Source organism: Ailuropoda melanoleuca, chromosome 4, assembly GCF_002007445.2.
Source record: "Ailuropoda melanoleuca isolate Jingjing chromosome 4, ASM200744v2, whole genome shotgun sequence".
NCBI lineage: Eukaryota > Metazoa > Chordata > Mammalia > Carnivora > Ursidae > Ailuropoda > Ailuropoda melanoleuca.
In genome coordinates, this window is record NC_048221.1 from 72,707,891 (window position 1) to 72,733,010 (window position 25,120).

The window sequence follows — 25,120 nt, forward strand, 5'->3', positions numbered from 1 at the left end:
TGCTGGCCGAGGGGCGGGGCGGAGCATCCAGAATACACTGTCTCAACAGATACCTCTTCGGATATTTTTCTGGGCCCCTCTCAGAATCCCAAATGACACGAGCAGATCTGGATCTAATACAGTGAGCAGTACCCAAACTCAAATGCTTACTGAATGAACGAAAGAACGAGGGAAAGAGGGCGGGTCCTGCGAAAGCAGCCTGCGGTGGGCCCCGGCTAGCACACGAGGACGCCCCTCCGACTGCCACAGCCCTGGCCTCCGCCGTCTGACCTAACCCGGGTTCGCAGGTACTGAGGCTGGAGAGGCCTTTCTGAGCGGCTCGCACAGGAGCCTCTGCGGAAATCGCAGGACCTGTCTCTGCAGCCCCACCCCAAACTCGGTCGCTCGGGACTCTGCCCAAGCTTCACCCAGGGAGAGTGTGAACAGCGGGGGACGCGCTGAAAGGCATAATCAAAGAGCACGGGCGCGGAGACCAGGAGAAACGGAAGGCCACAGACAGAATGACGGATCCGAAAGAGGGCCGGGTCCATCAGGGCAGCCCCTGGGTCACGCCGGAAGGGTGGCGCTCGGACGGACGGCGGGCGCGGAAGGGCTGGGGGCACAGACGCTCTCGGTCACATGGACAGTTGGTGGGGGCTGCTTGCACCCCCGGGAAGCTCGCGTGCCGGGCGGGTTCGGCTGGGCTTACCTAACTCTCCCGCCAGCGGAAGAGAAGCTGGGGGTTACTACCTCCCACCATCAGGTACGACTCGCCGCCCTAGCCATCGCGCAGGCGCAGGCCTGTGGGGCGGAGACCCAAGACCGCACAGCCAATTGCAGAAGTGGAGGGGCGGGCAATGGGAGCAGCCCCGCCTTCCAGCTCGCGTTTAATTCCTCCCGCTGCTTTTCAGGTGTGGGATGGGCGGGGCAGAGGGCGGAGGGGCCGGAAGTGGGTTGTCGTAACCCGGAAGGGGAATCCTTTCCTGGCTGTTGTGTTGATATTTTCAAGCTGTTTCTGTTTCTGCAGCCAAGGGAACCGTCGGGGAAGGATGGTGTGCGAAAAATGTGAGTTAAGGGGTCACATCTTTGGGAGAAGGAGGCTAGGTGAAGCTAACTGGAGTTCTTTGGGTACTTTGCCTTTTTTATTTAGGCCACAGGTCTCCGATTACAGTCTTTATCTTTCTACCCCTTTGACGATTAAAATTCCTTGCCTCTCCAACGACCGTATAGTCGTTTTGCATTCAGAGTGGTCTCAGTTTTGCACTCATTTCCTTTGTCTCCCCCACCCCCAACCCGGGATTTCATCCCATACAGCTCTTGACGGGCTCTTTCGCCCCACAGACTCTCAGGGTTGGAATGGGTCTTACAAGTAACTTGTACAACATCCAGAGTTTCCAGATTTAGCAGACATTTTAAAAAAATGAATACTTTTTATTAGGAGAAGTATGTCCCATGCAATATTTGAGACTTGTCTTTGCTTGCTGCTCCTTACTACTGAAAGTGCTTTGGACATAACTTTTAGGACGTGACAGTACTAAAACACCATTCATTGTTTGAAATTTAAATTTAACTGGGCATCCTATATTTTAACTAGCAACCCTAAGTTAGCAGCCTATCCAATGGCCTAAATGTTCTTTGCATGAATACCTGTGGTATTGAGGGAGGGTTCAGAAAGTCTCACCACCTTTAAAGCATTCTGTATCGATGTCACTGGCTTTTAGAAAAGTCCTTCCTCCCTATAGTTGCCATCAGTGATTCTAATATAAGCCCTTGAAGTTCCTAGAAAATATGACTTTTTGATGTCACAGAATATTTGCTTTAAAACGGCTGTCATATCCCGAAGTCTCTTTTTCCTTAGGCTAGACATTTCTGGTCCTTCTGAGACAAGATTTCAAGTCCTCTTATCTGGATTAACGTTAACATAATCCATTTTGTTTATTACCCCCCCACACAGTAGATAAACCTTTAAACACAGGCACCCATGAGTTTGAATCACAGTTTTTACATTCGGTGAAAGAATAACCATGAGCGAGTTATCTAATATTTCTTGGCCCCAGTTTTCTCATCTGAAGGATGAGAATAGTACGTAATTTATGGGTTTTATAGAAGTGCCTTAGTGTATACTCAAAAACTGGTTCTTTCTTTCATAACCCCCAATATGTGGCACTCAGAATTAAACTCTGCTCCATTTTATGAGGGGTAGAGTGGAACTAATATTTCCATTTTTTCTATGCTTTATATCATTATCTCACATTAAGCTTTTAAAAAATTATTGCAATGTAATTGATATAGGTACAAGTCACCCATTTAAAATGTACCATTCTGTTATTTTCAGTATATTCACAGGGTTGTGCAACCATCACCACAGTCAATTGTAGAATATTTTCATCATTCCAAAAAGTACATTAAGCTTTTTGACATGGACATCCTTTAACACTACTCCATCTGGTACTTAAGTTTTTTGGTTTTGCCTGTTTGAGTAAATATGACATATATTTAGGTTATGCACCTTCCTTGATGTCTCCTCTCTTATGTAGTATAGTTCCTAAATGTGTAAATTTAGCCTTCTATGTAATCTGTGTTAATTCTCTGTATTTTAACTTTAAAGGACCGGTATTCTGCCTGGTTTAACTTGTTTTGTGTGATGTTCTTTACACCATAAATGCTTTTTCTCAGGGAAATTGAGGATACTGGGCAAATTGTGAGAGTTAATTTCCTAAGGTACATAAAAGTTTTGAGAACCCAAGATCTAATGTGGTATTAAAATAAATACACATAGTTGGTTCTGGGACGTGGTATGCGTCCGACAAGGTCATTTGCTTTTTACTTCTCTGCACTTCTGAAAGTCTGTGTATTATTTCTTTGCTCTGATACCTTTCTACCTTCTATAGCATCTTATTCCCCAGATAAAAATAGACTCTTAATGCAAAGACCTTTCTTTCAGTCTTTTCTACTCTGTAATTTTGAAACTTGGTCTCAATTCTCTTTGAATATACTTCTCCTTGTGCTTCCTTACCATTATAATCTCCAAAGTTTTCTTATTCTCCTTCTCCCTTAAAGTAGATGTGTCCCAAGGATCTGTATCTGACCTTCTTTTGACTCTTTGTTTTGGAAATATCTGGCTTCAAGTAGCATATCCATGCCAGTGAATGTCTAATCCACATCTCCAGCCGACTTCTCTCTGAACTAAGACCAATAGAAGAATTTTCTCCAGACAATACTGGGAACCTCTAACTGGTTGTTACGTAGTAGTTTAGTACTGCCAAGACTGAATTTGTCATCCCACTTCACAAACCTGTACCTTCTCTTCCATCATTTAATGGCATGGCAGTCCTCCCAGTCACCCATTCACAAAGCCTTGTCTCTCATGCATTCCCTCAGCCCTTTGTGAACCTGCATCCAGACACTTGCATGTCCTGCTGTTTTTACTTCCATTCAATAGCTCATATTTTCCCTAACCTCTCAAATACCCTAGCTGAGGTCCCCATCACTCAAGTGATCCCCTACCAGCCCCTTTCGCTTCAAACTGTGTTCTCCCTGCCTTTGGCTCTTCTCTCCGTAAACTGTCCTGCATGCATGTGAAGGCCACTGGGGAAGACTGCACAAGTGAACCAGTTGGTACCACTAAAAGTGAACAATTCCTAATCTCCAAGATCTTTAATACTATTCGTCAATTTTTTTTTTACTTATCTTTAGTCAGGCCCCTTTCCCTTTGTTGCTAGTGACTGTTCCAAGCTTTCCAGTCCCTTAAACTTTCACACCTTCATCTACCTCATCTCTGTTGACAAACACCTCCTTATAGGTATAAGAAAAGCAAGGTGATTAAATGGGAACATTCTCAGCTTCTTTTACTATACCCATAAATAGATCTGTATCCATGCTCATTTACTTCTTTCCCTTTCTTCAAGGAAAATTCTACTCATGTCCTTGTTGCCATCCCTCCCTACCTCTTTGTCTCTATATCCTTTGGAATCTTTAATCAGCTCCTCTTCCATATAAAAATGCTCAATTAGACCCTGACTCCACCTTTCATTCTTGCATTTTGTCACCTTTTCTTTTCATTCATGCAACAAGTATTATATTCCTACCAAATGCTAGACAATAGAACCCAAGGGTAAAGATTTTGTCTTACTATCCTTCATCATTATGCCAGGACATGGTTCAGAGTAATCACCACAGATATTTGCATTGAACCTAAATATAAGTGCACTCTATTGTTTCCTGAATTTAAAACCTTTAATACATTCTCAATGTGCAGAGAATAATTTTAGGTTTCTATATTTAGAGCCTGGCATTCAGGATGACCCTCCACAATGAGGGCCCAGCTTATCTTTACAATTTTATTTTCAGTTACTCTTACCTTCATTCTTTGGCCAAAGCAAGCTACTTTGCATGCTCCTGTGTATCCTGAGCTTTCCACGCCTTTCTTCAGGATATGTGCTTTCTCTAGTTTGCCTTCATCTTCTCTCCTCCTCTTCCTTTACAATCCCACTGCCAGATCCAGATCCTCTTCCTGCCTTCTCCACAGGCTCTCCTGGATTTCCCAAGCTAAGGCTATTTCTTTCTCCATTGAATTTCTCCTAGTACTTTAGCTGTCTACTGCTTTTTATTTTCTAGTTTATATTTTGGTTCAAATGGTTCTTTTTCAGAGGTCTCTGACCCCTTTGAAAAATCTGATGAAAGCTATGGACTCTTAAAAGAAAAACATGGCTGTACAGTAGTTTGGTGAGCAACTTCATCTTGTTCGCTTGTCTTCTGAGGTATACCCATGAGACCCAGATTAAGGACCACTGTAGGAGAAAATAGTGTGTTGTACATTCCTTGATACCTAGAGCTTTATCTGATTTATCATTTATTTCTCTCTGAACTTTGTCTAGCGGTTTATATATCATATGTGCTTAGTAAATACTTAGGGAATAAATAGGTGTATCAGATTTGTTTAGATTTAGCAGATTTGTTTAAAGTATACATGTGCAGGGAAAGCCAATCATCAGCCATCATACTGTACAGATTTTACTCAGAGTCCGTTACCCCTGGCCCACAGTTATTATCTTCGGTCTCAGTTCACAGCCCCTACCCTGGCATGAAGAGGCTCCTACTGTAAAACAATGGTTGATACCACTGTGAATTTTAAGTGCCATGTAGTGTATTTATTAGATAGTAAATCCGAATTCCCCTTACTTTTACTATCTCGTTATAACAGGTGAAAAGAAACTTGGTACTGTTATCACTCCAGACACATGGAAAGACGGTGCAAGGAATACCACAGGTATTTTTCCATTTGGAAAAGAGAAGTTGAATCCCATAGCTCCTGGGACGAATGTTTTAGCTCTACATTATTTGTAAAAAGAAAACTTCTGTGTGCAAAATATTTCATCTCTTAAATATTAAAGCATTCCAGATCCCCCAACAATTTAATATCTTCTTTTATTTAATTCTCTGGGTTACATGTTAAGGGTTCCTCATCTGTCAGGCAAAAGATAGCAAAATCATTAAATGATTTTCAGCCAATGAGTAGATCATAGTAACTGATTTGATTCCACTTAAAGTCTGTATTTAATTCCCCCTCTCTTCACCTGACTTTTATATTCTTGAACAAATAATTTACACATTTACATTTTTTACCTTCCTATCAATATATACAGTTGAGGTGTTTCCAAAGGGAAGGAAAAGAAATACTTGTACTGTATTCAGGGTCTGTGGCACCAAAATAGTGGCTTTAAGATTTTACACTAGATAAATGAAGTGTAGACCCATCCCTCAAGTCCTCTTTTGAGTCTGAGAAATAAAATGACTATCCACAATTTTATTGCCTTATAATAAATGTCTCCTTTTTAAGTAGTGTCTTAAAAACCTGGCTATTAACTGGGGATTTTTGAAAATTTTGATACAGGCTAGTCTACTGGTAGGAGGCCAAAGAATGAACTTATTAACTTATTGTTAAATGTTAAATGGATATGTTATAGTGAAATGTGCAGAAATAACCTGCTAAAATACATGTATATTTTGATTTAGAAAGTGGCGGAAGAAAGCTGAATGAAAATAAAGCTTTGACTTCAAAAAAAGCAAGGTAGGTATAGGAGCAGCCAGTCCGTGGGCATGTAACTTTCCACTGTCTTTGTCTTAAGCAGACCGGAGTGAATTTGGTGCGCGTCATTCCGTCACTATGAGACAGAGTTCAGCAGTTCCTAGCATGCAAAGCCAAGCCGTCTGTTACAACCTGGTTTCATCCTGCTCCTCCTTAGTGTATCAATACATGAAGATATTAGTGCTATTTTTTTTAATATATATAAATTCACCAGAAAACATGACTTTTATTTTCTCTCGTTCTTTTTTTTCTTTTGAAAACTATGATTTCTTTTTTTTTAATAATATTTTTTTATTATATTAGTCACCATACAGTACATCCCTGGTTTCTGATGCAAAGTTCGATGCTTCATTAGTTGCGTATAACACCCAGTGCATCATGCAGTACGTGCCCTCCTTACTACACATCACTGGTCTATCCCATTCCCCCACCCCCCTCCCCTCTGAAGCCCTCAGTTTGTTTCTCAGAGTCCAGAGTCTCTCACGCTTTCTTATCCCTAAAACTACTTGCAGTTTCATTCAGGTGCTTCAGTGTGGTATGTTCTTTTATTCCCGTTTTGGAATAATACTGCCTGGTTTGGGCTTATTCTAGGTTATTTTACCTGGTTCTTAATTATCGTACAAATCGGAGGTACTAGAGAGATGTGGACAGATCAGAAGCTCTGGAGTCAGCCCTAAATTTGAATTTGGACTCTGTTCCTGTCTAGCTTTGAGACCTTGAGGAAATTAAGCCAGTTTCTTGACTTTTCTGAACTTTACTTTTTCATCTAAGGATGGAGATAAAAGTGTTTCTCACTCTAAAAACTACTTTTTGACACCATGCTTTATTATTTCCAGTCTTAAAAATTCCATGAGCCCTTCCAGCTGCCACCCCATTTCCTTGCTTCCCTTCACAGCAAAAGTTTTTGAAAGCCTTATTCATGACTTCAGCCACTCCAGTTGGGCCGTCAGCCCCACCAAACCCCTGCAGCTGCTCTCAGCTGGATCACACCTGATGGACTTCTCTAGTCTTATCTTTCTTAACCTTTTAACAACTCTCATTTTTGCAGCCTTCTGTTCTCTTTTTTTTTTAAAGTAAGCTCTACGCTCAATGTGGGGCCTGAACTCACAGATCAAGAGTCACATGCTTCACTGACTGAGCCAACCTGATGCCTCTGCAACCTTCTATTCTCTTGGCTCTTGGGTACCATACTCTTTTTCCCTCCCAATTCACCGTTCCTTCTCAGTCAAGTGCCTCTGGACTCAATCCTAGACCTTGCTCTTTTTTTTCTATTTATAAATGTGTGATCTCTCCTCAAGTGACTTTAGTCCAATGGCTTTAAATTCAAACTGTATGTTAATGACTCCCAGATTTACATCTCCTGTCCTTACTTCTCTGAGCTCCAAAGATATATCCAGCTGCCTATTTGACTTACCAATTTGGTGTCCTAACAGGCAACCTTTTGTTCCTGCAGTCTCCTAATCAGAGTCTCATCATTGTACCACTCCAGTCCAGCCATGAGAGTCTAAGAGCTAGAATACCACACCAATCCCTCCCTTTTCCTCACTTCCCTTTCATCAGCAAGTTCTTTAGCTCTGCCACCAGCATATAACCTGAATTCACCTGCTTCTGTCCATTTCACTATTACTCTCTTCCAAACCACTGGTATTTCTTACTTAGATGCCATAATAATTTTCCATCTCTCTGCTTCCTCTGTAATTCTTTATGGTTCAGTCTCATAGTAGCCAGAGTGGTCCTTTAAATGGCACAGAAGTGCTTTTCTCAGAACTCTGCATTGGTTTTCTTTTCACATAGAGTATAAGCTAACCCCCCTTCCACCTTCTTACAAGGTTTTCCATGATCTGGCCCCTCCCACCTCTCTGACTTCCTGTTGCACCAACCCCTGCATCAGATAGACCAAGCCCACTCCCATTGAAAGAGGTTTGTGCTTGCTGTGCCTTCCTTCTAGAGCTCGTCCCGCAGTGCTTACAAAGATGGCTCCTTCTTGTTACTAGGATCTCAGCTGAAATGTCATCTCCTCAGAGAGGGTGACATTTGAATTAATGTCTTCCAGCCTTTAAATTAATGTCTTCCCTCCTTCCCCTCATGTCTGCCACAATATCCTGTTTGATTTTCTCTACAACCTGTATCACTATCTGAAAAGCATGTTTGTTCATTTACTTACTGTCTGTCCTTTGCCTATTGTCTTACTAGAATGTCAGCTTGAGGAGGGCAGAGGCTTAGTCTGTCAAGTTCATCTTTGGTATGTAAAACAGTGACAGGCACATAGTAGGCGCTCACTATGTATTTGCTGAGTGAATCAGTACGTTTCATGACATTATCCCAAGGATTAGAAATAATAATAATAATAATAAAGCTTTTACTACCTGTAGTGCCTGGCTACTGTAAGTACGTAATAGTACTTATTAATAATGGATATAAAACAGCATAATAGACTTGATCTTCAGTGGAGTGTCACACTAAGTATTGCTTTGACTTATTAATGTCTTCTAAGACCGTTCAGTTATTATTAACTAAGTTGTAATTTTTCCACATTGTACAGTTTTAGATACTTCCAGTTCCGTTATGCTCCCAACCTCATTCCGACATCATTAATAAGTAGCTATTACTTTGGATACTCTGAATGTCTCACATTGGAAGGCATACTGTTGTATTGCATTGAATCTAAGATACCAACGTGTAGATGTATCATTGCTTTAAGAAAGAAAAAGCTCTGCCAATTAATTGTAAGATTTCAGACATACTAAAATGTGTATCTTAGGATAAAATATGGTTTGAAGCAAAAGTAAGCATCCATAAGGATCCACACAAATTGAGCTTATTAATAAGAGGAATAGTGTCTATCTTCCCTTGTGCAGAGTAAAGTGACATTCTTTTGGGTTTGGAGAAATTAACCTTTGAAAATGAGCTGCTGTATTGTACTACCCCAAGAGAAGACAGGTCTAGGACAGTGTTGGTATTCGGTATACGAGTATTGTTACAAAATTTATGGCCAATTTAGGGGGAATTATTTCCTACTCCAGTGACTCTGAGGTGGCATTTTTATGTAGTAGAAACTCTTTTATGCAAAGGGATTGGATTAATTAATGGAAAATGTCAGCTAAAGGAGGCAATTATTAAAACATACACATCCCTTCTTGTAAGTCACAGCACATAACAGCACATGCATTCATCAGTCATTTGGCACCAAGACAGGCTTTTTGAGTATGAGCCTACCGATAAAAGTTCCTCATCATTTTCCTCACATAAATCGTAACCAGAATGCACGTTTCCAGTATCTTTAAAGTGGAGCCAGAACTGACAGACTTGCAAAGTGCCAAGTCCTTCCACTTACAGTCTTGCCCCTATTTGAAGCTGTCTCACCGAATTCAGTGGCGGGTCAGTGATTCACACTGACCCAGCTATCCTAAAGCATTCTCATAGTTTTAATAGAATTGGTCAGTCTTTTTGCACCCACCTTTCATCAGTTTCTGTATCACACACACACACAGATTGGCAAATACAACTCGTAGAAATGGTTTGGGATTAAGGAACTGACTCTTCACCAGCATACAAGTCACATGGAAGGGGCAGTGGTGTGCAGGTGAGGGGAGAGAGGAGCCAGCTGCAAGCATGCCATGCCTGTCAGTTGGAGAGTGGCAGAGGGAACGAAGAGCGTGGACTAATCCCATTTGCTGCTTCAGGGAGGTCATTTAAGTGTTTCTATGCTATTTTACGTTTTTTTTTTTTTCTTTTTAAAAAAACAACTCTAGATTCGATCCATATGGAAAGAATAAGTTCTCCACTTGCAGAATTTGTAAAAGTTCTGTGCACCAACCGGGTTCTCATTACTGTCAGGGCTGTGCCTACAAAAAGGGTAAGTTTCTTTCAATACTGGTTTTCTGTGCATATCAAGCTTACTCTTGGTACTGACTTAGATGACACAGGAAAGGAGTAGCCTTTCATAGCTGCTGTCTGTCAAGTGCTCTTTTTTCTAAGGCAAGATAGAACTTAGAACTTGTTCATAGTTACAGGTCTTTGCTTTCTTTTTCTCTTCTCTCATGAAGTTAACTTATGTTTTAAGCCTCAGGAGTGACTTAAATAAAGACAACTGTTGGTATTTGGTATTTGATTGGTATTATTAGTTGGTATTATGATTTGATGGCTTACATGTTTTGTTTGTTTATTTTAGGCATCTGTGCAATGTGTGGAAAAAAGGTTTTGGATACCAAAAACTACAAGCAAACATCGGTGTAGATGTTTGATGACGTTTCCAGCTTTCAACGTGATTTTACTTTTTGCTTTGAATTTTCGAGGCATAACAAAGGTGTTCAAGTTCCAAAATAACACATTTTAAGACAATATAAAACCGAGGAAGTTGATTGGTATTCATTTTTTTGCTGTTAAAAAGTTCTAAACGACAACGTAACCTCCTGCCTTAGTTCTTTCCCTCACAAGCATCTTATTGAACCAGAGTAAGTGGCAAATTTAGTGAAAAATATTTTCCCATTTCTGTGGATGCTTTTTATTTATCATTATTCATATAATTCTTATTCTCACTCACTATTTATAGATATCACAAAAGTGAGGAGATTAGTGATTGATATTTTGCTCTGAACTTTGCGTCAGACTTATAACTAACTCTTCCTTCATTCCCTTGTTGGTGCATAGTTCTTAGAATCGATAGTCTCTTTATTAATTATAGGTTCACAGGGCATTGAAATATCCGAGACCGTGGTAGCTGGTTAGCTCCTTAGTCATTAGCCCAGGCGCAAATCACAAGTTGTATTTATGATACTTTTTATTTGTTCTTGAAGCCGAAGTGCCAATACCTTTTGAGAACACAAGGGTCACCCCGTGTGTGTCCAAACCAGTATGCTGAACTTCAGAAAAATACATCTTATGCACATTACCTTGAATTCAAACTGTCATGAAAGCCAAGAAAACAGTGTTCATCCATGGGAATGTGTAATGAATGAGTTACTATTTAGGAAAACTCCTCGAAGCAAAAACCAAACTTTTTTTTACCTCCCCTCCCCACCCACCAAAAATAAATAGAACAAAGCCAACATTTTGACTCTCCTTTTATATATGACACAGACTGCTAAAAGACAATTTCGAGGTTCAAATTAAGATTTTTCTTATGCTGCCTTTAGAGGTTTAGGACTTCTGCTTTTAAACTTGCAGCCTACTATGGGAAATCAAAAACATATTTCCTGTTGCCAAGTGCAGTATGTATAAATACATATCACTATAAAATACGTCGGATAGATGACACGATGATAGACACGGTACAGATACTACATTTCTTTCTTTTTTTTTTTTTTATAATAGTAACATTTTTTTTTTTAAGATTTTATTTTATTTATTCGACAGAGATAGAGACAGCCAGCGAGAGAGGGAACACAAGCAGGGGGAGTGGGAGAGGAAGAAGCAGGCTCATAGCAGAGGAGCCTGATGTGGGGCTCAATCCCATAACGCTGGGATCACGCCCTGAGCAGAAGGCAGACGCTTAACCGCTGTGCCACCCAGGCGCCCCGTCAGATACTACATTTCTATTTGTTTTAAAATTATTATGGAAAGTATTTAAAGTTTTAACTGTTTAATTTATCTGTAAGGGGTTTTTTTTTGTTTTTTTTGTTTTTTTTTTTTAAAGATTTTATTTATTTATGTGACAAAGAGACAGCCTGCGAGAGAGGGAACACAGCAGGGGGAGTGGGAGAGGAAGAAGCAGGCTCCCAGCGGAGGAGCCCGATGTGGGACCCAATCCTGGAACGCTGGGATTACACCCTGAGCCGAAGGCAGACGCTTAACAACTGCGCTACCCAGGCGCCCCTGTAAGGTTTTTAAAATAGTATTTCTCTAGGATATATTATTATTCCTACCCAGAAAGATCATAACGATAATGCAAAATGTAACAAAAATAGCTCTGAGGGCAGCAAGTATCTCCTCACGCTTTACTCAATTAGGGATTTTTCATTAAAATCAACGCAAGGAACCCATAATAGCATCCAGTTAGAGAGTGGCCCAGATCTGTTAAAAGTTGGGTTGGCTGACTTTGGGAAAGTACATTTCCCAGGTATCAGCTGGGATCTAGACTTCCACAACTCATATTTCATATTCATACCTTGCATAACTTCCTTCCAGAAATGATCTACTGGCCAGACTCAAGTTCTTCCATGAAGATTTTCGTTAGTAGTATACTCAGGATAGACTCTAAGTGTTATAAATCTTCATATTATTCAAATAATAATTTGGTATAAATTGAATAAAAGTTGTTAAATGAGAAGGAAAATCCCCAAACAAAACATGAACATAAAATATTTTTTAAAAGGAAGGCATAAAAACAAACTATAAGGTACGCCTGAGTGGCTCAGTCGTTTAAGCGTCTGACTTTTGGTTTCGGCTCAGGTCATGATCTCAGGGTCATGAGATTGAGCTCCGGGACAAGCTATGTGCTGGGAGTGGAGCCTGCTTAAGATTCTCTCTCTCCTTCTCCCTCTGCCCCTCCCCCATCTTTCTCTCTCTCCATCACTCTCCCCACCCCTAAAAAAACAAAAACTATAGCAGAATTAAGGCCAAACAGCTTTTATCAAAGTAAATGTAAATATGATGAAATAACATATTTTTTAAAATCTTTGTATTTAAAATATATATATTAGAAACAAATACCAATAGAAGACTTTTATTTTTTTTTATTTTTAGTTTTTTAATGATTTTTTATTATATTATGTTAGTCACCATACAGTACATCCCTGGTAGAAGACTTTTAAGTACATCCATTTATAAACTATGCAGCCATCAAAATGATGTAAGAATTACACATGTGCAAAAGCTTGTGTGCACATATAAAAATCATCTGTTTTCTCTGTGGAGTGGAACTGATGGTTGAGAAAAGAGACACTGAACTGTTTTGCCCTCATGCCAACGACCTGAAACATTTTAGTTCCTATTTCCCTTACATGGGGGAGCAAGAGACTACTAATTATAGTGTCCTAGAAATATATATATTTACGCACATATATATGTATATGTTCTGAGAATTTTAAGTAGAAGAAACCTACATTGTTCTGCATTTTGACTTCTTTTTTAATCTCTTCTTATATAGTTTTTTCTTGACCCATCTGAGAGTACGTTGTAGACGTACCTTTTCACCTTTAATGTTAGAGATGTACTTCATGAAAACAGGCCCACTATGTACAGCTCTCCAATTCAGGCATTTAACAGTGATAGAATACTTTCATCCACAGCCCCTGTTCCAATCTCAGTTGTTGTTCCATTGGTAATTGTTTTTTTCAGCTACGGAATCTAGTCCAGGATCGTATGTTGGATTCTCATGACTCTGTCATCTAGAACGGTCCTTAAGCCTTTGTCTTTGTAGTATTGATGGATCAGAGTACAGGACAGCTAAAATACAGATTCTCCTTCAGTGTGGATTTTTGTTTCCTTGTGGTTAGGTTTGGCTTACGCAGTGTGAGCTAACATGCTGGGAGTGACATGGCCTCCCAGTGTCACATCCAGACTCCACAATATCCCTTTGCCCCATATCGATGTCCATTTTGCTCAGTTGGGTAAGATGTCATCCAATTTCTCCACTGGATAGTTACTATTTTTCTTTTTGCAGTTAGTAGATAATTTGTGAGGAGAAACTTTCGAGACCGTGTTGATATTCTATTCCTCATACACCTGCCCCTTGTAGCTTTAGCCTCCTTTGATGATTCTTACCTGAAAATGTTTTTTACAGTGATGTTTACAAAACTGTGATTTTCTAACTACATCATTCTTTCTGTATTACCTAGTTGTCATCTGACACTAAGGGAGAGAGTTCCCTTTATCAGCATAGATACCTGTATAGAATAAATGCGCTTTTTCTGACCATCGGAGTGTTAGTTACAGACACGATGCCCTTTTACCACAAATACTTAGGTGTGTATTCCTAAGAACGAGGATATTTTCTTACATAACCAAGCACAATTATCAAAATTAACATCAATACAATACTATTACCTAATCTTTTCCGTATTTCACTAGTTGTCCCAGTAATGGCCTTTGTTAAAACAAAAAATAAGTCCAGGGTCCAAATCAGGATAACACAGTACATTTAGTTCCCATGTCTCTAGTCTCCCTTTAGTCTAGAACAATTCTTCAATCTGTCTTTCACAAAGGTCAAGGTCATGAAACACATAGGTCAATTATTTTACAAATTCTCCCTTGATCTGAGTATTTCTGACATTCCTTCACAATTAGTTTGAGTTCACGCATTGTTGGCAGGAATATCATAGAAGTGATGCTACATCCTTTTCAGCGCATCTTACCATGGTGTCAGTTGTCCCATTACCAGGAGTTAATTTCAGTCACTGGTTTTAGGTGGTGTCTGCTAGATTTCTCCACTATAAAGTTAATATTTTTTTCCATTAAGCATTTTGTAGGGAGAAACTTTGAGACTATATATATTGTTTCTCAGCAAACTTTCACACACTAATTTTAGCATTCAGGGATGTTTCTTGGCTGAATTAATTGTTACCCTGAGAGTTGCCGAATGGCTTTCCAATTCTATCATTACTTTTACATTTATTAGTTGGCATTCTGCTGTAAGGAAAAGCTTCCTTTTTCCAACTTAGCATAAATTCATGGATTGCTATTTTACTCAGGTCTGTTACTCTCATTTGTTTTGATGTCAAGTTGTCCCAGATTTGGCCAGTGGGACCTTTCAAGGTGGGTCCTGGGTCTTTCAGACACGTTCTCATCCTTTCTTGAAGAATTCCTTACTTTGTAGCACAGAGGTTTCAAGTTTATCCTATATTTTTTTCCTGCCCAGCCCTGGAAGCAGCCATTTCTCCAACAATCCCTAGTTTCTCTTAGTGGAGAACGGTGTTTGGATACTAAGGTCTGGTCCCTGCTGGATTGCCATTGGGTCTAGGCCCCTTCAACAGAAAGAGCTAAGAAACATAGATACTAGAAACGATAAGTTTTACTAAAACCTCCAACTCCAATTCAGCCCCACTGGGTTCTTCCTTGTCTTCCCCCATTCTATATTTGTATCTTCTTCCTCAGTGAGAAACCCTGGCTCCCAACATCATCCATAGAGTCACTCATTGGCAGAACTCTGAATCTTTTTTTACATTGGCCATGTATTTTGCAATTAAAAATAATTTTTTAGGTAAGCCTACAGAAAAATTACATGTGAAGTTTTCATCAGTCTGGTATTACAGAAGGAAAAAAAGGGTTGGAAACATGGGCCTACGCTGCCTCCCAGATAAATTTGGCAAATGAGCAAATGGTACTAAATAATTTTTTTCAATTCAGCTAACATTTATCGAGCCTCTACTCTGTTCTCTGTTTGTCCCTAGTCAGACTGCTGTTACTGGTTCCAAAATGTTTTCTCATAAGCGAGAACTTGGTAAGCGACCCATCAAATTAATGTGAAATTGTAAGGTGTAACAATAGGAACAAGGACAATATTGACAGAACAGTGACTAAAGAGGGGGGCTGGTTCAAAAGCAACAATCCTAGCAAAGTAGAAAGTAGACTAAGGTGTAGGTACCAGGAGAATGGAAGTGAAGGGACAGATTAGAAAGACCTAATGAAGAGTTTTCAGGACTCCGCTAAATGGGGGAGTGAGGAGGTGAGTCACAGCAGGTCTCATTTAGATGTAGTAATAGTAGGTCTCTCCACCAGATGGCAATAGTGTTCTTGGTTTTTAATTTTACGTCCTGCTAATTTGTAGTTTTAGCAACTTAAAGATCAAACATATGGATTTGAGTTTCCAACAACGTTGTAAAGAATTAACACAGTATGGTACCAGCACAAAGACCGAAACAGAGAGACCAGGAGTAGATGAATCCCTTCCTGTATGGGAAGTTGGCATTGTAAATCAGTGGGGAAATGCTTCAGTAAATTCAAACTGGATCTCTACACACAAAAGTCAAATCCAGAAAAGGTACGCTTATCATGATTAGAACTGAGTACAGAATTGTTGAATCACTGTATTACACACCTGAAACTAACATAACACTGTTAACTATACTTGAAATAAAGTAAAACACTTAATGTTAAAAAAAAAAGTCAAATCCAGAGCTTAGATGTGAGAGGAAGTCCTGAGCTGCCTGTTATCCAATATTGGAAAATAGTTTTCTAAATTTTGTCCAGTCTTCTAGTTGTTTAGAGCAGGAAGGTAAATCTGGTCCCCACTAATCATGGTCATAAGTGGAAGTCAAATATAGTTTTTTAGAGTTTTCTTCTTCCTACAGAGTTTCTTTTTCCAGTTGCGTTTTTTGTTTGCTTTAAGTAGGCTCTGTAGAGCCCAATGGGGCATAGAGCCCGATGAGGGGCTTGAACTCACAACCCTGACATCAAGACCTGAGCTGAGATCAAGAGTCAGACACAACCAACTGAGCCACCCAGGCACCCCTTTATCCAGTTGCTTTTATCTGTTTGTTTACATCCCCATCTTATTAGAAGTCCTCCTCTGTTGTCTGGCCATTGTTTTTGTTTTCTGCTCTTGTAATAGAGTAGGAAACTTTTGGAAGCATTGCTTGTGTTGATGGGCAAGTTTCATGTAGGGCATGAGTTTCAGGAATTTCATGTAGGACAGAGTTTATCAACAGTGACACCACTGACATTTTGCACTGGGTAATTCTTTGTTGTGGGATTGTGCACTGTAGGGGACTTGGCAACATCCCTGGCCTCTCTACCCACGAGCTGCTGATAGCACTCCCGCCACCAGGTTTGGGACAAAACTTTTTCCAGACATTTCCATGTGTCCCTAGTTGAGAATCACGAATGTAGGATGACCTAGTTAGGTTGTTCGTGAGGGGACTCAAAGTCAGTATCTGTAGATATTTCCTCTTGAGATGGTCATATTCTCCACAGAATTGTCCTTCAATTTCTCTGGGCTGAAGGATAAAGTGGAGGAAGACAGCAGGGAGCCTTCAGTACACATGCATTCACTTATTCTCCTGTTTTTTGAAACACTTCACACCCACCCTCAGCCGTGCCTGGTGCTCCTTCATTTAGAAACCATCTGTTTTCCCTATCTGGAACCTAAACCTCGAGACTTTGGCCAGCGTGTGGGAGGAGCAATCAGCCAGTGATATGGAGCAGGGGAAGGAGAGGGGGATCTGAGACTCGTCCTGATCCTCAGCCTTCATTCAACCAGTCTTCCTTAATTCAACATCCCAAGTCACACCCCTTTCACAGGTGCCATTGATCCTTACGTCTTTCGAGGATTCTGGAGTGTATATTGAATTTGTTTTTATCTTTACTTAATGTCAGTTGACAGTCTGGTCCTTCATGTCTGCCATTTGTCTGCTTTCATTACCATTTGTCCGCTTTCTACCCTCTAAAATTTAATTCCTTTGGTATCCTCTTTCACTCTTTATCCTTGGGATTTATGCCACCCCCCAAAATACCATTAATGTAGTTTTACATGGGGAGGTTGAAAACGATAAAAATTAGATGTGTGTTTCATTCTGTCATCCTTATCCAAAAGCTTCAATTTCATATACTTCTGATAGTTTTGTCATGTTTCTAATGGTCACCAGATGTTAACCATTACTTGGAATGTGGCTGTCAGGTGGAAGGGGACAGATGCAGCCTCATTTCCTTCCCACCCCTTCTCTTTCTTACAGATTATATTAGATTTATATTTTTTAGAGATAATATAATTAGATTTTGATACAGGGAGGAGATATTCCAATTGATAGGAGAAGTGGTGGGGACAAAAATAAGCAAAGTCATACAAGTGGGAATAAAGAGTGAGATTGACGGAGGCTGTGGGAGATTAACCTGGCTGAAATTGAAGTTGAAGGGTATGAGATATATGAATATAATAAAGAGATCAAATGGGACCAGATTATGAAGGCTAAAATACTGGTTTGAAGAGATCAGACCAGATCCAGAAGGCAGTAAGGAAGGACTTTAGACTATTCATCTGAGATGTGATTGATGAAAATAGGTTTGTAAAAATTAATCTAACAGCTCTGACAACAGATGGACAAGAACAGGGAATGAATAGAGGCAAAAGAGCTTTCTAGGAGACGGGCTGAAATCCAGATAACAGTGATAAGTACGAGGCCATACTGGAGGAATGGGAATGGAAAGGACAGATTGAAAAGTCGTTGATAAGGAGAATTTGACTGTATTTTTTGCTGGCAGCTGGTATAGAAGTTAAATAGATCACAGTCGAACCTGTAGGCTCTTACATTCATGGATGGCAGACCTAAAATGTGTTAAATAAGCTTTAGCTGTGGCAGGAAACGTGCCTCCTAGAGCACTGTGTGATTTGGTTACTGAGAAAAGATCCAGTGAACACAACTCAAGAAAATGGGAAGGGAGGCGATTATAAATCCAGGGTGGCCTCACTGGCATAGAAGGATTCCTGATGAACAGACAGCCCTCGTGGATCACAGAACTGGAAAGAAGCTGAAACCCTTTCTCTACCCTGTACGAAGCCCACATGGGGGCCCTTCCAGCCCCTGACCCCCATATAACCTTTCTGGCTATATCTCTGCCACCAAGGGCATCTTCCCTCTGCTCTCAGTTCAAAGGCATGAAAGAGAATTAGGACCCAGCTCCCCCTTTCAAGTCAGGGCCCAAGTTGCACATACCTGAGCCACCAGCTGTGAGAGAAGCTGGGCTGGTGACAGAGTGGTGACACGGTGATGTTTGTTCAGCAGCAATGAGGAATATGGCAGGAGAGCTGACCTGCCCAAATGAAACAATTATTTTAATGAATCTGCATTGGAAGGGAAGCTGGAACTTTTGGTGTCTAACCTTACCATCTGAAGGTGCGGTCAGATCCAGAATCTGCTTGTCCTCTCACAGAGCGGCCGCGGGAGGCAGAAGTGTGAAGTCTGTGGGGTTGGCGGAGCTTGCTCCGTCTGTGTGAGTGGTTTGCGCCTCAGACTAGCAGCTCTTCCCGAATCCAGCCCCAGGGCTGCTGCCTACGAGTCATCTGGCCTTTCTGACAGCACCAGACAGTCCTCCTCCAGGCCTCCTTATGTCGTGTTTATCGGTAAAGGGCACAGTTGGCGGGCCTCACCCCACATCCCCACAGGAATCGGTCTGCTGCGCAGCTCCACGGAACTCCTAGCTTCCCAAATGAACTCACCATTTTTCGACATCTCTGCCGTTGTTCAAGATGAAAGGTCAGCAAACCGTGGCCCACTGGCCAGTCACCTATTTTTGCAAAGAAAGTTTTATTGGAACACAGCCCTAGCCGTTCACTAACAGATTGTCTGTGGTCGCTTTTGTGCACAATGGCAGAGTGGGAAGCCTAAAATATTTACTGTCTGTCCTTTTAAGAAAAAGTCTGCTGACCCCTGTTCTAGATAACTCTAGAAACGATGGGCATTTTTTTGGAAAACCTCGGATTGATGTAAAAGATTAGTGCCTACACAGTAATCAGACCATGCTTTCCCAGGCCGTTTCTATTGTTTCTTAATTCTATATAATCGCTTTGTGGACTACATTTCGGGCCTGAAGTCACTCAGACATCTCTAAAGATTATCTTACTGGCATAAGCAAAAGCACACATTACTGTACATTTATGAACTAAACAATCAAGTAATTTGACCTAGATTATTGTTTACAGTTTAACACACACGTCTTTAGCCTGTTCTGGTTATTTACCCAAGGATTATATTTTCTTGCTACATTCACTCAGAAGTAATGCTATGTGATTATTTCCTGTGTGATATGGAATGTCGGGGTCTTTCTCCAAATGCAGTCTTTTCATTTGTTACCATAACATGGAGTTAGCCTTTCCATGACGTGTGGTTGAGGTTCCTCACACAGGATATTAATTTTCACTCTTCACAGCTGGAGAAACAGACTGCTATTTCATGAGTTAGTGGGCCAGAGAGCCTCCTACCTTCTCACACTGTCCTCCTTTTATAAATTAAATGTTCACCTGGCATCTTTATGAATCGCAACAAAGCTGCGTGTTCAAGGAGCTGGCTCATGCGCGGACGAGCGTACTTAGCTCAGCAGCTCCCTCGGAACAAGTGAGCTCCAGCCAGGCAGTCAGGGGAAAAACGCGCTGCTGCAAAAGCGCCCATGGTCACGCTGGTGCCTCCTCCATGGTTTGCCAACAAACTCTCCTCGGCCTGAAATACAGGATCGTTAGAGTCCGCGGCCACTCTCTCTCCCAGAGGAGAGGCGGGGAGCGTTTGCTTCCCAGCAACCCCCCCCCCCCCCCCCCTGCTCCTCCCCTAGGCTCCTGATTAAACAGCGCAAGTTGAGAAACAGGGAAACAGAATCTTCCTGCCTAGTCATGCAGCAGTGAGCTCTTTTGAATGCGAAAAATGTGTGTTCATAATTACCAAATTTGAAATGTATAGCCATCACTGCTTCCGGAAATTTGGGGCTGTGTCTGAGCCAGATCAGCGGCTCCCCTGGCCTCCTCGGGTGTAGGTGAGGAAGCGGCATCCAGCCCGTGGGCCCAGCCCGACCTGTCACAGCTCACCCTGCCCCCAGAGCCCTGGGGCTCCTCTCAAGTTCTATCTTCCCGCCCTACTCAGAAGCCTCCTCTGACACCTCAGCAAGAGACCACCCCTTCGCCCCTTGGCTTGTCTTTTCCTGGGCAACTTCCTCCCCCAACTAAACTATGAGATCCTTAAGTTCGGAAGCTAGGTCTTTTTTTGTTCAGTAAGAGACTTAGATAAATTCACCAAGACCAAAATAGGATGACTTGTTCCCCAGCATGCAGCTCAGCGTAGGAAGTCAATGGTTTTGAGTGAATGAAGGGACTTCAGATCTGCTTGGAGCAGGAGCACTGGAGTTAGAGGCAGCTGCTTTTCCAACAGCTCCAGAGGAAGGAAAGTTCTAGATAGGGCTGAATGAGAGCCTCAAGGTGTGCAGCTGCTGCCCCTTTCTTCCTAGCCTACCCTTCCTCTCCCAAAATCCCCAGTCTGACTGGCTGAAAGGCCTCCATGTGCCACTGTGGAGCTCATCATTCACCCCATCTTTAAAGGAGAGCCCTTTATATTTTCAGTGCCATGTCTAAGAATCACTTAGTTCTGGATGCCACACTGCAGAAAATGTGAAGAGCCCATAGAAAAACTGCTTTGGTGCTGGAGGTCTTATTTAATTGTTCTCTCAAAGTTCACTTTTTGCTCAGTATCTGATTTCATTTGGGGCTGACTTCCTCTCTTGCAGGTCCTGGACCCATGAAAGTTATATTAATTTATTTATGTGGCAGCATAATATCAGCGGATCCCTTTCCCCTGCATTTACTCTCCTCCTTCCTTCCTCTCCTTCAGATCGCTGGCCTAGTTTAAGGTTCTTATCTCAGAGGAGGGATGTGACAGCAAGAGGCAGAGAAAGAAGAGTGTCTTCCCGGCTTTTGGTTCCAGAAACTGCCCTTAGGAGAAAGTAGAAGAAAAAAAACCTAGCAGCATAGACAAAATATTTGGAAGAAAAGCTATCAAGAATAGAAAAGCATTCCCTGTGCCGGCGGGGGGGGGGGGGAGGTAAATTCCTGGGCAAATACCATGAGCAAAGACGTCAATGCTGGGTCCTGCGTGTTACCCCACAGGCTCACCTAGGGAAAGTGGCGCAATCCCAGATGTTTTTATGGGGTCTGGGAATAGAGAGGACATGTTCCTTGTATCCTCAGCAGAGCCTCAGGAAGGTTGCAAGACTTCAGAAAAGATGGGATGCCCAGGTGGCTTAGTCGGTTAAGTGTCTGCCTTCAACTCAGGTCATGATCCCAGGGTCCTGGTTTCGAGTCCCACATCAGGCTCCTTGCTCAGCGAGGAGGCTGCTTCTTCCCGTCTGCCACTCCCCTGCTTTTGCTCTCTCTCCTGACGAACAAATAAATAAAATCTTTAAAAAAAAAAGACTTCAGAAAAGAAATGGTTATGTGGTGGGTCCCCACTGAAGGGGCCCTTCACAGGCTTGCAAAGTCTTTAAGGCCACAAGGAAGCACGTCTCCTCGTGCCCAAGAGGACACTGGAGAAATGGAGGGTGCTCTCGGACCTGAAGAGGTCATGAAACAGTATGGTTTAACAGATACTGTGTGGAAGGACCAGGTTCCTTACTCCCTCCGCTGCCCCCCCTCCCCAACACCACTGCATACCTTGGCACTTCATAAGGCCCTCCCAGAAACTAGACACAATCCCAGGAAAAGAAGAGATGAAAATCTACAAACTCACTCAGATTAAATTTCTGATAATGCAAAGAGATGGCAGCTAGAAATAAAAATTATATTTCTTATTATAAATTTGTGGTCTAAGAAATGTACCCACCACTTATACCTTACACTCCCAGATGACATTTCTCAGAGAGAAGCAGTGCTCAACTTAACCATTTAAATGTCTTCCTTACAGGTTTTAAGGTTTTAGAAACCAAACTGAGAATATATTGTCCACATATGCCTTCAAAGTGAAGTTAGTAACTGGAGGAAAGTGTCTCTCCTACTGGTAAGGTGTCCATATTCTCTGAACCAGGATTGAGTCAAGTGATCTGCCGAGTGTGAAGGCTGTATTTCAACACGAAGAAAAATTTTTTTCTTAAAGTTAAATGTGAAACTAATGCTCATTTTAGTGTCAGTTAATTAAGGAACTACATAACAAAAGGCTAAGATCTATTTAGTAACATTGTAAGTTAATTTCTTCTATTCATTACAACACTGATGCATGTTTGAGACACAATCCATGTGGAGGAGCACATTTCTCATTCAGTCTCCAGAAGGAACATTCGCACGGGTGTGCCCAGCACTTGAGATAAGCCCACAGCTTCCAGGGGTCTGAGGGCCACAAGTTGGGACCTGCTGAGCCAACGAATTTGAAACCGGTCTTATTTGGAAAACCCAATATGTATGATGGCAGTGTCTTGCAGAAATACCTCTTTGAGTATTCCAGTCTGTGGGCTCTGGCAGAAATAATAGTTTGCTGCAAAACAGATCACTCTTTTTTATTTGCAAAGTCTTCGTACCAGCTGAGTCACAGCTTGCTTTTCACTTCTCGTAACACCTTGCAACATCGCAAAATATTTGCTGGCGTTTGAGAAGGGCGGCTGCAGAATTAGTAAACTGAAAGGAGGCCTGCCTTTCCTCCCACCCTGTCAGCACCTTCTGTTCTAGCAGACCGAAAGGCAGCTTGAGAACTCTGATTGCTTCTCCAGATTAGGACAACTCTTGGCACCATAGCCCAGAGCAAGAATGGAAGCAAGGGAAACATTAGGGAATTTGCAGGTGCCAGTACATAGGACTGTCGCTTTACAGAATCGAACTTATAAAATGATTCTGTGAAGGTGAATTGCTATGGTAACCAGCCTTCTCAACTTTTATATCTGTAAGTAAAGACAGTGTGGGCCGTTTCTATCTGGGGGTATATAATCTGAGTTTAATGAATAACTACCCATGCTCTAACTCCTAGTTAACTAGGCTCATATGCTGAACCAGGAAGGAATCTTAGCAATTACCTGGTTCCACCTCCCAGGTTTATAGATGGGGCAGAGAGACCTAGAGACGTGGCACCACACAGCTCACGTAGGTCAGAGCAGAGCCCGTGCGGTCCCACCTAGCTGTCTCGTGCTCTTTTCTGTATACTAGGCTGCCTTTCTGAATGGACTCATCCAACTTCCACAAGTGAAGAAGAGAAATAGGGCCACAATTAAACACGGGGCATCATCACTTCTTATTGAGATGGTGAATCAAGTACTGTCGCTATGCTAGTGTCGAAGTGTTTCACTTTATCACGGTTATCACAGATTCTACATTCTGATGGCTTTTTGACCCAGAATGATAGGTGGAAGGGCAGGGGAGCGGGGGGATAGGGAGTGACCTGACAAGACTCGATCCAGTATCATGGTTCCATCAAATGCCATACACAGTGTAGTAATCTGCAAAGAATTAGAATGTACCAAAATTGCATTGAACATAAGGTAAACTTCCTTTAGTGATTTTATTCAAAAAATACCTTTTAAGATTTTCCAAGGATTTGAGTAATTCTCATTGCACAAATATTTGCAAAGGTGCTTTGGGTAAGAGCTTTCCTTCCAGTTAGTAAATCACCAGGCTACAGAAAATCTAGCTATCAGGAATCTCCACAGGTTCTTGCAGAGAGGAACGGCAGAAGTTTAAGAATATTTAGTACCATTCTTTTAAGAGCAAATCAAAGCCCCAAACTGAAACTAAACAGTGAAATTAAAGAGTGTTTTAGTTAGAGTATTACTTCATTTTAAAGGGACATATAAATACAAATACTTAGTCCCCCGAAGTCTTTAATGTGTGTGAGTCATCTGGAAAGCTTGAAAAAATGCAGATTCTGGTTCATGAGGTCTGAAGCCAGACTGGAGATTCTGCATTTCCAACAAGCTCTCGGGTGGTGTCAAACCTGCTGGTCCATGGCCCACACGTTCTGTAGAAAGAGACCAGTTTATTTGCCCCCTATCTCCCCAAATGCATTTCCTGTGAAGGTCAAGCCTGACTTTGAGATCTGTGACCACCCCAGTCACAGGAAGCCTTCTGGCCTCTGAGAGCCTTCCTACACATATCTCCACAAGGCACTTGCATATGGCAGTGTATTACGTAGCACACGTGCATGTCTCATATGCCCAACCAGATCGTAACCCTGTGTGTGTGCAGCACAGGTGCTGAATGAAGGACTATTGATGACCGATTGATAAATTGAAGGTCATTTCCTCCTTCCTCAGAACGCTACACCTAACCCATCCATGAGTTCAAGACTTAAATCGAACCTCTGGTTTCAGAAACATTGAGTCTATTCTGCCTGTCATCTCCCCTCCCTGTAAGCTGACCTTTTAGAAACCAAAGGCTGTGTGGATAGTTCTGGTTGGACATGGGATAAAACCACCAGCTGTGAGGACAAAAGGGGAGAAGGGTGGATACCTATCAAAGTGGGAAGGCTATTCATTGATTGTGTCAGACTGCTGGAGGGGAAGTAGTGGGGTATACTGAAAAGAACACAGGCTTGGCGGCCAAACACATCAGGGCCTTCTTCTGTCACCCACAAGCTGAGCATCTTTAGAAAAGTTACTTAAAATTACTGGGAATTTATTTCTTCATGGGTGAAATGAGATACTCTCTCCTGTGGTCGTTGTCAGAAC

At 41.7% G+C, this 25,120-nt stretch overlaps 2 protein-coding genes and 1 long non-coding RNA gene across 9 annotated transcripts in view; 1 reads left to right on the forward strand and 2 right to left on the reverse strand.

Moving 5' to 3' along the window:
* Positions 1–783, reverse strand: part of PIGF (phosphatidylinositol glycan anchor biosynthesis class F) — a 32,355-nt gene extending 31,572 nt beyond the window's left edge. The window contains exon 1 of one of the 2 annotated variants that reach the window (XM_002912413.4): positions 689–783. The gene's annotated coding sequence lies outside the window, so the exon portion shown is untranslated. The other variant, XM_034659083.1, reaches the window with a different exon arrangement.
* A 114-nt stretch (positions 784–897) lies between these two features.
* On the forward strand, positions 898–11,115 carry CRIPT (CXXC repeat containing interactor of PDZ3 domain). Its single transcript, XM_002912414.4, has 5 exons — positions 898–1,044; positions 5,183–5,248; positions 5,995–6,049; positions 9,820–9,923; positions 10,239–11,115. Exons 1-5 carry the CDS (start codon positions 1,029–1,031, stop codon positions 10,301–10,303), a joined length of 306 nt encoding a protein of 101 aa, XP_002912460.1. The 5' UTR covers positions 898–1,028; the 3' UTR covers positions 10,304–11,115.
* Positions 11,116–12,496: 1,381 nt separating this feature from the next.
* LOC109488575 overlaps positions 12,497–25,120 on the reverse strand; it is a 63,300-nt gene continuing 50,676 nt past the window's right edge. Inside the window, exons 4-9 of one of the 6 annotated variants that reach the window (XR_004624877.1) lie at positions 21,591–21,852; positions 19,959–20,154; positions 19,158–19,225; positions 18,826–18,927; positions 18,655–18,751; positions 12,497–16,941 (exon numbers count right to left, since the gene is read on the reverse strand). This is a non-coding gene — a long non-coding RNA (uncharacterized LOC109488575). Of the gene's footprint in view, positions 16,942–18,654; positions 18,752–18,825; positions 19,226–19,919; positions 20,155–21,590; positions 21,853–25,120 lie in introns of all 6 variants that reach the window. The other 5 variants (XR_004624874.1, XR_004624872.1, XR_004624871.1 and 2 more) reach the window with 5 other exon arrangements.

Bases quoted from the DNA above. Each gene is read 5' to 3' on its own strand.
- CRIPT (XM_002912414.4), top strand. The intron at 6,050-9,819 runs GTAGGTATAGGA...AAACAACTCTAG, and splicing joins TTGACTTCAAAAAAAGCAAG to ATTCGATCCATATGGAAAGA. The intron at 9,924-10,238 runs GTAAGTTTCTTT...TGTTTATTTTAG, and splicing joins GGGCTGTGCCTACAAAAAGG to GCATCTGTGCAATGTGTGGA.